Source organism: Lepisosteus oculatus, chromosome 1 (assembly GCF_040954835.1).
Source record: "Lepisosteus oculatus isolate fLepOcu1 chromosome 1, fLepOcu1.hap2, whole genome shotgun sequence".
In the NCBI taxonomy this organism is placed as follows: Eukaryota; Metazoa; Chordata; class Actinopteri; order Semionotiformes; family Lepisosteidae; genus Lepisosteus; species Lepisosteus oculatus.
Genome location: NC_090696.1, coordinates 26519257 through 26534266, shown reverse-complemented (window position 1 = coordinate 26534266; position 15010 = coordinate 26519257). Strand labels below are relative to the sequence as shown.

General features: G+C 38.0%; 1 protein-coding gene across 2 annotated transcripts; it reads right to left on the bottom strand.

The window, feature by feature from the left end:
- Window positions 1-358: 358 nt before the first annotated feature.
- prmt9 (protein arginine methyltransferase 9) lies at window positions 359-14742 on the bottom strand. Of its 2 annotated transcripts, none has more exons than XM_015344511.2 (13): window positions 14513-14742; window positions 13462-13661; window positions 12013-12161; window positions 11313-11549; window positions 10585-10752; window positions 8913-9015; window positions 7873-7982; window positions 7318-7510; window positions 6308-6491; window positions 3685-4402; window positions 2991-3144; window positions 1799-1921; window positions 359-784 (listed from the first exon to the last, which is right to left on the bottom strand). In XM_015344511.2, exons 2-13 carry the CDS (start codon window positions 13657-13659, stop codon window positions 530-532), a joined length of 2592 nt encoding a protein of 863 aa, XP_015199997.2. In that variant the 5' UTR covers window positions 13660-13661; window positions 14513-14742; the 3' UTR covers window positions 359-529. The 2 variants fall into 2 exon arrangements, with proteins under 2 accessions (XP_015199997.2, XP_006629607.2); XM_006629544.3 differs by having other exon boundaries at window positions 14517-14741.
- Window positions 14743-15010: the final 268 nt, after the last annotated feature.

Genomic DNA, 15010 nt, shown 5'->3' with positions numbered 1-15010 from the left:
ACCAGTGTTAGGCAGTCATTATCAAATAAAGTCAAATTTGCTAAGTAAGGAGCTCATTCCAGAAATATAGGAGAATACTAAAACTTGTTTATGTATATTACTCCATCATACTATTCATATTTTCCTGACCACATGGTCAGAGTGTTCTGTACAAAATCTTTGACGTAACACCAGGTACTGCTGTCCCTAAAGTTGTGACTACACAACAATGTAATTATACACAGCCCATTATTTTTTTGACTCCTTTGCAGCCTCCACACCAGCAGATGCAGTAAAAGTCACTTTTTGTATTACACAGAGTTGACAAACATTAGGTTCTCTGATCACTTGATCATTTACCACAGCGAAAGCAATTAATTGTTCAAGTGCAGTTTTTTCACAATTGCTTTTATTTAAAAAAATGCTATACAATTTAGGAAAATTACCAGCTTCTAAACTGGGGATGGACAAAGTAGCCAAAAGTAGCCAGATTGATCATCTGACAAACTATTTGTTTAAGGGACAGTTTAAAAGAAAAATATCAATTTAGTCAGATGGCAGAGGCAGATTCTGTGGCGGTATGTTCTTCCCCTCTGTGAGCACTGATGGAGATACTGTTCTTGTGGTACTCAATTTTGAGTGTAAGATGGTCCCCAGTGCACACCTCTATTGGCTGATGGAGAATCACAGCGGCCTGTTTCCAATGGGAGTTCTCACTGTAGGTACTCAAGCTGATCTCATCATCCAGGTAAACCTGATACCAGAATGGGATTGCGGTCACTCTGCCCGAGGAGCACACCTGCACCTGTGGCATATATAAACACGTGAAGTATTGTTATAAACTAAATTCAAAAGATACAAAACCCCAGTAAAGCACTAAAGAAAGAATATGATTTCTTTAGCCCAGTTTGTTTGAGCAACGACTAGTACTGATGAGGACATTGGAACCACCCTAGAATAAGCTCTCGAGTAGGTCTTCAGATGGATGGGGGATGTTAGTGTACTGAATGCTGGGAAATCATGAGCCAAAGGCCTCTACCTATACTCTTTAAAGCCTGAGTGGTGACTGCTGAAGTTATCCTTCTTCTGCCCTTCCATTGTGAACTCCAAAGTATAAGTGGAACTTTATTTTAAAGAACAACGTTTTTAATGAGATCTTACAAAAGTGTCCTTATCTAGATAGACATTCACAGAAAAGGATTTGTGCTTAAAGATTACACAGCCTTGGGCAATCTCACAAGTTGGTGACTAACTGACATTTTCTTGTATCTCAAGTTTGCTTGCACATTGTGTAATTACCATTAATCAACAGACCACATTCTATTTTCATATACTTCTCTGGAAAATATTTATCACTAAAATTATATTCAATTATTGTAATATTGCAGTGGAGGAGCCATTTAGAGTAAAAGGAAACATAATGGCTTAGGAATAGGGTACTCTTTTGGGGAAAAGCTTACAAAGCAGTTAGCAAAGTGTGCTTTCAGGATACTTTAACAAAGCAGAGTGATTGGGGACCTCATCCCTGGATAATACCAAAACTCACCTAGGGTTTTTCAATAAGTTAAAAAGAGAATACGATTCACAGTACTTGATATATTAAAACATGCAATATAAAGTAGCAACAGTTTTTGTTGGATACAGAGTCCCAAACCTAAGCTAATAATATGATACCAAACTTCCACTTTTTTGCAAACGAACACTGACGAACAGGACATGGAATATCAGTCACCAGCTTCAGAATGGTGCGTGACAGGTGGCCACACTACAGTGTAGCCCCCTGACATCATTTGCATATTCCTTAAATGCTAACTCTTACCTTAACCTCTTGATGTGTGTAATTGACATCGGAGTTCATGAGATCCAGAGTAAAAAGCTCTACAGTCTGGCTCAGATGTTTACAAGGGAGAGCTGACAAATCCAAAAACACGTGAACAGGCACCTGGAAAAACAACACATACATCACAGGAATCTCTAAGCACCCAGGACAAGGCCTTGTTTTAAGCAGTCATGTATTAATGAAGCTGGCCTACTGTTCAGATCAAATGGTACTGTACCTATCACTTACAACTGCATCAAATTCCCAAAGTTCTATGAGAAATGACAATCATTTTGTAGCACCTGCACTTACATCATTGAAGAGACATGACATGGGGTGTCATTATCGGGGACAAATGTGTCAGCTTGTTATATGAAACAACACAAGTGAATGTATCGCCCTGATGTACACGGTCATGTCAAGACAAGCCCACAGGAAAGGAATAATGTAAAGATGCCAGACCTAAACATTGAATCACCATGCAGTCAGGCTGCCATCAATCAGTGCAAGCAAAGTTGTGTAAGGATCACACTTGGATTGATCTTTGCATGGTGTCATGACTCACCGTCTCGCAGATCGTCACCTGTCAATGACGAATTCTGTTTGGCTGCTACATGTTGCCAGTGCTAGACAATGAGTTAGAGTATGTGGATATAGACTAGCCTCCAACTTACTGATGCCACACAGGCTTTTCTTGATAGGTGTGGCATGGCATATTGGTTATTTTCTGTGCTTTTCTTTATTTGTACCAGACTTAACATTCAACGGGTAAAACCAGCTCTCCACCTGTGATTTATCAACTCTCACTAATGAGGTGATTCAGTATGTATGGAATAGTCAATCATGTCCAGTCATGAATGATCAATTAATTATGGTCTACCTGCTTACTTAAGCATACAGAAAAACTAAAAATATAATTTCATTAAGTTATTTCAAAGGAGATGCTTTTTCCAGTTGGATTGGTAATTATCCCCAAAATTATATCAAAAAGAAAAGCCTGTTTGACAACAAATGTAACGACAGTATATTAGAAATCAGTATTTTGATGCATGCTAATAAAAAACAGCACATTTTTCTTATTCTCATTAATACATTTGTCAATTGATATAAATAAGATTTATATAGCAACTTTCATAACACATCATTAAATAACACACACTCCTGAAGGCCACAGAAAGGTAAAAACACGTACCGTGAACTGGTTTATAAATGGCGCAATTTTGAATCCAAGAGTTGGTTCTGTGCCCTGAACAGCACTTTCTAAAAGCAAGGTGTCAGATTCAACCAGCATCCCATACATCACAATGCGCTCTGGAAATATTCGCCCACCTTCTTCAAGGAGACACCTACAGAACATGGAGACATTGAATACCTTTGCCTTCCAAAGTGGTCTCGGAAAAGCAAAAGTAAATATAAAAAGAAAACAATAAAAGGAAAGTAGATATGAATTAAAAGTGGGAAAATACTTTCTAGTGACCATCACTGCAGTTAAAGAAGTCAACACAATCGTTTTCTCCATCATCAACAATGAAACAGAAACCATAGAACATAAGTAGAAAGTATGGAGAAATGCTTTGAAAACTGAGAATGGGGGATACTTTTTCACCCTAATGGTTTAGGTAGCATGTAACACATTACACTGTTAAGAAAAACCGTTAAGCATGACTTCTGTTGTGTGAAATATGTATATCGAGACAGATTGTGCATGAATTAACTCATTTAGTTTTGGACAATAAATCAATATTTACTGACTAAAGTGGACGTTGTATTGAAGAAGAGCAATTTTAAGCATTTTCTGTGTTTTGACTGCTTTTATGTCCTACTAAAGTGTTTAAATAAAAAAACATGTATTGCTACTTCCCGCATATGAGCACATTCTAACAGACCTGGCTAATGCTGCTTTCTCCATGAGCTCCTGGCGAACCAGCCCACAGGTCTCGATACAGTCCAGGATGATCGCGCTCCAGAGCTTTCCTGTCGAGGGCCGCTGTAGAACAACCGAGTCGTCCTGAATGTGACCGAGCCAAAACTCGAGCGAATCCTCACACATCCCGTTTGCTTCTGCCAAAAGCTTCAGCACCATTTGGTGCGTCTCCTTCTCCACAGAGCTGTAGGCCTTCACTGACCCCAACTTCGCCGCAATCAGGGACAGAACCGAGAATCCCTCAGAGACGTCCAACACGTACAAGGGGTCAGGTTCAGAACTTGGATTTTCTTGATGAAAACTTTTCCCATGGTCGGTATTGCTTGTGGAATCCGCGAAACGTAATTTGTCAGATTTACTGCCTGCTCTCAGAGCTGAAAGCAGTTTGCATAATGCCCTCTTAAAACTGTCATGGAACTGTAAATTGTTCAGCAGGGCCATTTCAGAGCACTCCAGCATGCATGTCTGTTGAGCACTTCCCTGGCTGGTTTGAAGGCAAGCTAAAGCACAGCAGAGCTCTGCTTCTGCAGCTGAGAATGAGCTGGTCCCCGGTTCTTCACTTGCCCGATGTGCCTGGGTATGGTCCTCTGCTCTCACCACAATCACATTGCAGATCCTTAAATACACATCCTGGCACAACACGTCCAGCATCAGGGTATCTCCAGGCTTAACACTGCAATCTGCATTCAAAACAATTCAGTTAATTCACACTTCAAAAAAAGATACAGAGTTTCTATGCTAACCACCTTAGGCAATGTGGTAAAGAGAATTTCAGCTTTAGGAATGTCAAGAGCAGAAATCTTAATACAAAAGCATATGAATGTCTGTTTACATTTTTTAAATATTTTGTTACATTATTCTAGTCTGCCTAAAGTAGTTTTATCGTAGAATTTTGTAAAGATGTAAAAGTAATAAGATTAGCTGGAGGCACACTCTTTCTCCTCCAATAATATTTATCAACAATTCAGCATCCAAAAGCTTTCATCAGGGCATCTGCCTAGATGTTACATAATCATCCTTAAATTTCTAACATTCAAAGAAAGAGAAAAAAAGAGGAAAACATTATAAATAACTAATCCATCAGGGTATAAACACAAATTACCCCAACTAACCCCTGTATTTTTATTTATATATATTATATATACTGTATATGTTAAGAAGTTAACAATACATTTAATTATTAACTCAAAAATATAATTATCTCTATCAAAAATAGACCAGTTTTAAATATAGTATAAAATCAACTCCAACAAAAATAATTTAAAAATCTATTTAGATTTTATTTAGAATTAAATCTACTTCTGTTCAATTCATATGGTGTTTAAGTATCTTATCTTAATTAAGGATGCAATTAATGGGGCAATATTTTAGAACCTTGATTGAAATAAATGCCCTATTCTTCAGTTTATGTCTGAAGTAGTAAACTGCTGATGTTTACCACCAAAACGGTACATCACATAATTCAAACATGGTAGGACAAAGGTTGTCTTTGTAATTTACATCTGCTTATGTCTTCATACACTGCTATTGAATGCATTTGAAAAAATAAATAAATATACAGTATATCAATACAATAAACTCATAATACAGCATTGCAGATGAACAAAATGCACATTCTGGTGGTCTGAAAACGATGCTGCACCAAAGCCTTCCCCTCCGCAGTCCGAGGAGAGTATATTCCAGTGCCCTTGTCAATTAGTGCAAGCTGAACTGTACGCATTAACCCATGAACAAGCAAACATATTCCAACCCATGGAATCATGAATCATCTCCCAGTGCTCCAGCTCTTTGCATATAACAGGACTCATTCAGTACGAGCCAGTTATAATGATACAATGCCCCAGGATACCCAATGGCACTGACTCTTGACACAGTGAAATTCACCTCTGTTTTCCTGGGAAAGACAGTAACTGAATCCTGGTTGGGGATAAGCAGCTTATGCCACAGTGGTGCCATGATTCAGATCATTTAGAGCAGAAGAGTGTAAGAGGGCTCATTAGGTGGGAGCCTGGAGCCTCTTATGGTGACGTAAACTCTTGGGGCACCCACTAGTGTTAAATGCTCTAATGACCAAGTGTCAGCCTTATGGCATGGCAGGATTAACTACTGCTGGAGAAGGTCCTGGGTTGGCGTATGCCTGTGTGATGGAAATTCAATGCCAGCTAGGGACGGGCTGAGAATATCATGGATAATTCTAGGACATTAAGTACCCAAAATTACCCCTTCATGGCAACATTTTGCATCTTTATACACATCATAAATGTAAAGGATAAACCCAGGTCATCACGGTCATTAGCACTTTAAGTCAAGCCATTGTTAAGCTCACCTTTTACCAGAACATTTGCAGTAGGCAAATCGTCTATATTAACAATCAATACTTCACTTTTAGCCTGACATTTCAGCAGAAAAATTAAAGTGCTTTCGTAAATCTAAATACCTGGTTAGCAGTTTTAATAAAAAAAAGCTGAATTCTTTTTTTCTACATCATTTGCATGATCAACAAGGATCCTCCAGCAACAAGACAAATTATCTGCAAAAGAAGTCTAGAAAATAAAGATCTGAACGATCTGCCCCTGGACACTTACTGCGGAGATTCTGTACTGGGTAGATGGCCTGCTCCCAACACGTCTCTTCCTCCGGCCCTGTGGAAAGACTGTTTTCCTCATCTAGATGCAGTTCAAACCACAGAGCAATGGCGTCTAACACACCTTCCTGGACAACAGCCACGCTGACCTGAGATGCCTTTTGAGAACAGAGGCCCTCCAGTTCCTAAAAGAAACAAACACACAATAACAAGAAAGTCCTGACTCTGAGCGGATGGCCATACCCAATTACACTAGGAAAAGCATACCTTTTTCAGTTGGGTTACATACAATGCACAGTGCTTCCCACAAAAAAAAAACTGCACTATTTTTATTGAAGATGTAAATAAATTCATTCACCTAGATTTAGGGATTTACTAAAAATGGTACAACATGAGTAGCTCAGTGTTTCTTGCAGGATTACTTTCCACGGCTAGCTAATCTGAAGGTGAGAAAACACTTTCCAAGTAGGTATGAGAATTAAGACTCCCAAAATCAAGTGCCAGACGAGACAGGTGGAGAGCCATCATGGTTTTTTTTGGTGATGACAACTCTAAACAGAGCCGTTTGTAATTTACTGTAGTATCTACAACAACAGACAGAATTACAATACAATATAATAACTAGCCCGTGTAATACTTATGGTTGGTATTTTTTTCAGTATGTTCTTTGGTCAATATAATTAAAAGCTTTTCACATTCAACAATGAATACAGTGCAAACATACAAATCAGGTTAGAGTAGACGTTCAACAACCCAGCGTAAAACAATAATCATCTTTAAAGTTTCAGTTCGTAGCATCTAGAATGCTTGATGCATTTCTTATTCTGGCAAAAAAGGACAGAATCACAACTTTATGAAAATGCCTGATACATATAATCATAACCATGTGCAAAGGATTAAAGGGGAAAAATGTATTAGATACTGCAAGTCCTTGGCAATTCTGAAGACAACATTCTTCTATGATAAGCGTTATAATACAAAATTTAAACCCTGATGAGAAGTGTACAGCACCTGCAGGTTGTTGAAATCGACAGTAAGGGCCTGGAAGGGCTGAGTGAGAGCGGTGTATCCACCTGGAACCTGGCTCAGCCGCTCAGTGGTGTAGGGCTCTGTCGAGTCAGCAGTGCCCTGGGAGTAGCTGACCGGGCTGTGGAACTCCCCTGCTCTCGACAAACACAGCCCTCCCACTGAGGGGACACACACCCTGTACATGGGACATCACAGTGGTTATGTCAACAGCAATGTTATGACGCGTGCCAGGAGTCTCTTTGAAGAGAGTCTAGACTGCATAGCCTTTTTATTTAAAAATGTCCTCACCCTACTTACTGTATATGTGCGCCATTGAAGTTGCTTGGCCTAGATAAAACCAAATTCCTGTGCTGTGGTGGAAAAGCTGCTTTGATTGTTCAGTCAAGAAATTAACGGAAGAGGAAAAAGAAGGAATCTAAAACAGTACATACACTCAGCTTTCAGCATTATTACACAGATAACACAGATCACTTTACAGTGAATAGCTACAAGCCTTATCAGTGACACACTGCAGTGATCTCGATAGGCAGGAGTTACCTGTGATGCCTGCGTATCTCGGAGCACTGAACCGCCATGCCAAACACTGTGGCACCAGCAGGGATGACTCGTCCTGTTCGTGTAGGTGTACTACATGGGCCTTGCGAACCCTGGCAAACAACAGAAACACCATACTGCAACAGCACATCAGGAGAAACATGGCTGGAGCAATTCTGATTGGCTGGATTGAATTAAAACTCAAGAGTAATGGCTAGGATTAGAGATAGGTTAGGACAGGTTCTGCTTGGAAATAAGGATAAGTCTTAAGTTTGTGTTAAGGCTAAGTTAGAAATAAGTGTAACGATTAAGGCAAGGCTTTAGGTTGAGACTGGTGTTATTAAAGGTTTGGGATAGTGGTAAGGTCATGACTGAATAAATTCCTCTATTATACAAATGCACTCAGTTATCAGTCACTTCTTTTGTTTTCAATTTTATTTACTTTTCAGTTTTTAATCCAGGTAAAAAAAAATCATATTCACTATTTTAAGGCCTATCAATAGTTCCTTAAAAATGGTCATAATAATCTTAAGCACTAGATGTCAGTGCTGGGAAAGGTTTATTATAGAATAATAGTTAACAACTTTCACATTCCTTTCTGAAAAAACCTTAATAATATGGAAAGTAAAGGAAGAATGGATAACAAATAATTATATTTTAATCATTATCATTCTCATAGTTTAAAATATGTTATATTTAGAAGGGTAATTTAGCAGTAAAATTTAAATGAGTGCTAATAGCTAAAAAAAAGCACTGCACTCTCATTGCATTGCACACTCTCATTTCTTAAGACACTTTTACACAAACACTGCATAAAAACATTTAGAACCACAATAAATCACATAAGAACTTGAGCAGCTACTTATATTTATGTACATTTCATAGCACTTTCTCTCTAAATGCAAGAGTAGTTTAACAACTCTTAAGGTTACGTTAGCTTTCTGTGACTGTGCACACCTGGGGATTCTAGACGAAACAACTGGAAATTTACATCTGTGAAACTGAAATTTGTGCGAGCTCAAATGTGTTCTGAGTGTCCTTACTTGAGGGGGCAAGAGTAAGTGCTTCCAAGCATGAATCAGGCTTTCTACGATGCCTTCACCAAAGAGCCCTGCGTCCACAGTTTCTGTCACCACAAGTGAAACCCTGCCAAAATAAAGATAAAAACATAACCTTAGTCTTAACGCTATGCACAAACATGTGGCAGGCTTTCCATTTGCTTTTCTAAACCGGCTTGCAAATTAATCCTTCTTTAATAAAGTATAAGAATTAAAGGGATGCTTATCTAAGAGTAAATTCACATTTTCAGTCAAATGCCACATGGTAAAAGCAGTTTTGATTAAAAAACAATGATGAACAACAAATGAAAATTATCAACACCCTTATGAATTTGTAATTATAAGGATAATTATTTCCTTATTTGTAATTATTAGGATAATTATTTTTTATAATAACCAAGTGAGAAAAGACAGGACTAGTCATAAATGACAAAACAATCTTGTGTGTTTTATGCTAATGTGGATTAACATAAAAAAGGTTGCTGAACTGGTGTGTCTGCTGTGAAAATCACAACGTCATAGTGCGTATGACCGCTATTGGAGGCACTGCAAGCTCTGCATCTCTGGTGCATGCTTATCATCCCTGTCTTGCAGTATGCTATCCCATTCCTCTCACCCTGCCTGGAGAAGCACATCCCCATTCACTGGTCTTTGATCCCCAGACACCTCACATCATCCACTTCTTTTCACAGATACTAAATGGATTCCAGGTTTAGTAACGTAGTGCGTCCATGACAGAAATATCACATTCGTGCTGTTCTTAAATGAACAGTATGAAGGCATGTATTGTGTATTGTATTGCTTGAATCAGGATGAACCCTGGACTTGATTGATGTAGTGCCTTGCAGTTCAGTTGCCTTCAGTTTTAGTGGCTAGACACTCTTGCCCAGACTGTCATACTTCAATCTTGATGAGGTGTCATGACTCATGGTCTACTGCACTGTGTCCTAACACTGACAGACTGGCTGACTGTAACATTTTTGCTAGGTTACAATTTGCCATCTGTGAATACCCCAGATGGCAAGTAACTGTGTGTGGGATTTAGTCCAGCCCCCAACATACCAATGGCATGAAGGAGCTGTTCTCTCGATAAGCATGACATATTGTTTTGCTGCATGAGTTTCACCACACTAGACATTCAACAAGTTAAGTCGGCACAATCAGCTCTCACTAATTAAGTGATTTAGTGCTAATGCAACTATCAAAGTCACCCAAATACATCCGGGTCAGTCGTGAATGGTCAATTAATCAAAACGTATCCCCCAATTTTATTAATCTGTATATTTTTTTCTTCTAAAAACATATATGGACAAAGTATTAAGCTTATTTTGATGCTCGGTATGTAATGCTGAGAGTAACTGTACAGCTTCCAGTTGTGCTTCGGATACATTATGTTTTGTTTCTGTTCTGAAAGTTATTGTAGTACATTGGTTAATGATTTATTAAGAAATCAAAACTCAAACATGCATTATATCAAAGAAATATAGTAGCTTCCTGACAAAAATTCATGAAATATGACTTTGCAGTCTATGCCTCTGTCTACTTCATGCTTCTACAGTATGTGTCCTTTACAAGACCTGCAGAACAAACTCCTTCAAAAGGCACACTTGTGTAGATCCTCTTTTGTGAGCTGAGATAAGCTTTGTAAAAACCTTACTTATCTGGGATATCTCTGGGGACTTCCATATCCAGTGATTTCATGTGTAGAATCTTGATTTCTCCATTCATTCCATTGGCTGATACAACCTCACATGCAAGCTCATACATGGTCTTAGAAAGCTCACAGGCGTAAACACGTGCTGCCCCTACTTTCTTAGCACACATGCTATTGGGAAACAGAATTACAGCATATGATCAGCCAAGACAAAGTTGTAAGAACATGGGAAGCAGGAGGTCATTTTCATATCAAAACCAGGATTTGCTTGTTGTCATGCTTCTTTTACCAAAAAAACACTTGCATCATAATAGAACACTTTTAAAAACAACAATAAACAATAAACAGATACCATGAAATTCTTGTTACTGTTAACCCACATTTATGTGTAGAAAGAACATGTATATCCAGCTGCTTTATTGGTATTCAGTTTGTAAGATGTTTTTCACAATTTTAAGGCTGGTAAAGTAAGCTTTAAAATGGAATATTTCTATATTTAACAAACATAACTATATAAACACACAAACCTTTTCACAATATAGAATCATCTAAAAAATTTTAAGCTGCAATTTTACTCCCCATATTTCTATACGAGATAGTTTCAAGATAGATGACCTAGCTCTGAATGCCATAAAATATACAATAATTCATTTGTTCTTGAAAAGAAACCCTTGAGAACTGCAAATAGTTATTTTGTACACTGTAAATTATTTAGAACCGATTACACTTACCTAAGAATACCAGTGCCAGTTCCAATATCAAGCACAGTATTGCACCCAGATGCCACGGCTTTCTGGATGGCTTGCTGGTACTTAGTGTTTCTCCTCTGGTCATTCAGCATCAGGAAATGCCAGCGCTCCACTAACCAGTTTGCCACTCTGTAGAAGTTCTCCCTGGCCTCAGCAAAATCAGGACTTAACTTCAGAGCCTTGTGGAAATGGCATGCGGCTTCATCCCTAAACCCCATTCTGAAGGCAGAGGAAGTGTAGAAAATGGATAAAGGAATCTTTAAATAAACAACTATCTGTATTTATACTTGTAAGAACAGTTTCACCATGCTTTGTCAGTATTCATGAATGCCTTTTTTCACTGCCTTTTGTAGACAACGTTTCATCTGCAGGCCACATTTGAAAGATGTTAATTATTTCAGATACAGCAGATATTTCAGGCACTGCACTGCAAATGGATGTAAACACCCTCTTGTGTGGTGTAACAGAAAGTCTTGAAGTGCCACAAGATACCATACCACACAAACTGTTTTGTTGATAAAAGAATCAGCTAAATCAATTAATTTAATTAACAACAAACAGCTCTGTTGTGGCCAGGTATTTACAGTACATGTTTTCATATGTCTGTTTGTATTATGAAATTAATTTGATTTATTTCCTGGAACACATAATTAAAGCGGCTGACCATGACTTCCAGGTGTACCTGAACAAGTGTTCTCCCATACTGTTCACAATGACTTCATCAGCTGGAAACAGCTCCATCGCCTGCTCATAGCAGTCAAATAAGTCCTGGATACGGCCAAGGGCATCCAACTCATCTGCCCATTTGAAAAGAGTAAACCTGAAGGACTCCTACAAAAAAGGATAACATTGCATGAAAACACACTAAAAGTTATTTAGGCTGTTTTAATTTGGTTTGAAAACCGCAATGTCAGCTGATGTTAGCCAGATGCCATATCACTCTGCAACGGGAAAGCCACTGAAGCTAAGCAGGTGTGAGCCTGGTCAGTACCTGGATGAGAGACCTCCTGGGCAGCACAGGCTGCAAGGTAACAGGTGAAAGTTTATTCCATGATTAAAGGTAAAGAAAAGAAACACACCTGAAGAAGGCCCCACAGTCAAAACGTTGTTTTTTTCTTTCAGCATGGAATGAACCTTTACCTGTTTCTTTCCATTAAATGTGATTTACCGACTGTTTCCACGGTCCCATGCATAGACATATATATACCTATGTCACATCTGGAGTACTATTTAACTCTCCTAGGCCCTTGTTGCCATCCCAACTGCACTGTACACCAGCTGTAACTGCACAGCAAAAACAGGGAGACGCATACACTAACCTGTCACCTTACGGAATACAAATAAGTTATCATCAATAGAAACAATTATGTCATGGCCACAGCTGCTTTCACAGAACCACTACATATAATTATTTCTAATGAAATCTGGTGGCAAGCACATGCATCTAAACCATTACAATGAGGTGGTGGGCACAGAACATATGATTTGATATTCTGGAAGTAAAATATGTCTCAGTCAAAACATTACAAAGTAAAACAGGTGTTATTATTGTAACATTTCCTTTTCTGTTGCCTTAAGATCAAATTGCCAGCTTCAATCTTTATCTTTAAATTTACTGTTTCTAGCACTGATATTTATTTTTACCAAGACAAAATGGTATCTTCTGGAGATCCCACATAGTGTTTGAAAAAATAACAAAAATGTTAAAAAGGCATAAAAACAGCACGCATTGCATCTGTACTGTCAGTGAGGCATATCCCAGGAGCACCTGCCTGATACTCACCTGCCCAGTGGAAACTGCGATGTGATGTTTACTACTATATTAATATCTCCCAGTAGTGATGCCAATTAACAAGATGGACATTTTTACTTCCAGAAGTTCTTTATGATTGCATGCCAGTACATATGAAAAAAGATTACGCGGCTTGTGAAGCTAGGAAATGAGGAGATAAACATTTTTTCTCCACCAAGACCATAAGATGTACAGGAGTGACATGAAAGGCCGTAACAATGAAAAAAATTAGGTTGTCCAAACTTGCTGCTTCTTCCAGAGAGCAGAGGAACGTGATATAATACACAACGTGTTCTGGAGTATGGGATCCCCTGAGCTAAAAATGTCACTCAAACTTACTCTGGCAAACTCCTTCAGTGCAGGAGACAGGTTAAGAACGAGAAGATAGTGGACGAAAGCAGTTCCATAGTCCTGGTTCTGCAAGCACTGCTGGGCACTTTCTAGAGATCTGGACACCAGCTCATTCCTAGCTTGGATCCCCCTTGATGCTTGACGGTTCCGCCTCACCCTCTTAGGACGTGTGCTCGGATTGGGCATTTCTGCAATGCAAGCAATAAATCAAAATGTGTCGTTTTAGAACAAAACGTACAGAGCTCCATTAGGACAGAGTTTGAAGCCATTTTTCGCTTAAGTTCGCATGTATTTGGAACAAAGTTTTTTCTGATCACATTTAGAGAAAACATCAAACCAAGAATCATCAGGGGCTTGAAGATAAATATTAAATAGGGTGTGCCTGGAATAATGTATAAATTCATAAGCAATTTAAACAGCAATTATACAGAGGTTCCAATGGTCGCTAATTTTTGCATCAGTATTAATTCACTGCTTTAATTTTTTGCTAAAATAATTTGAATAACGTGGCATTTGAATTAATCGCACTGCGATTACTTTTTCTGATGTAAAATGATTAATGCCTTCGGCTATTTGCACTGAGCAGTGATACTAGGCTCCCTGTCATCCCTCTAACAACAGGTGATAAGATATTGCTCTCTGGCAGTGACTGGTACGCAATTCAATATTTGGGGCTCCCTCAGAAACGGAGAACATAGAGATCACATATCATGAATCATCCGAACAGTCTGAATTTCATTTTTTGAGTAATGCCAAATCTGAACATGGTGGATTTTTTATATAAAATAATTACATTTGCTTTATTTACAAACTGCAACAAATACAAATGTTTTAATTGTACTTTCACATAAAAATAAAAATGGAACAGCTACGTTGCACGTACATTTGCAAAGAAAAATATCTTGTTTATAAAGCTGATGGAAAAGTTAAACCGTAAAGTATTTATTGTAACCAAATTGTAATTTTGAAGTTAAACCTTTTAAATATATAAATATATTAAAACTACAAATATATAACAGTTCAAAAAATTCCAACATACTCACTGATTACAGTCGACTTGGTTTATTAACGCGGTCCTCCTGTTGCATGTACCACAGTATTATCACTTCTTATTTTTATATATAAATAATTATTTCAGAAGTACCCGTTAGTTAAATTAAAATACAGCCCAGCAGTACAAAGAAAATAAATACTGTAATATTTCTCAAAACAGACATATTTTTCCTTCAACTCGACAGCTCTATCACAGGCAGTGCCATTGTGGTTTCAGTTCGGGTAGCAACAACACTTTCTATTAGTGTTCCGCGTTTTTATCGAAGGTTCTTAAAAACTTAATTTAACTTGCGTCCTGTTATTCCTAAACTTGAATTATTACGAAAATAATTATTTCAGTGTTGCACAAGTAAATAATTCAAAGGAAAACAAAACTATATTCTTTAAAGTAAATTTCTGCGATGAATAAACTCGTGTTTTTGTATGTCTTTGAAATTCCTTAACAGTTGTTGAAACTATAGGTTATATTGCTATATTGTTGATA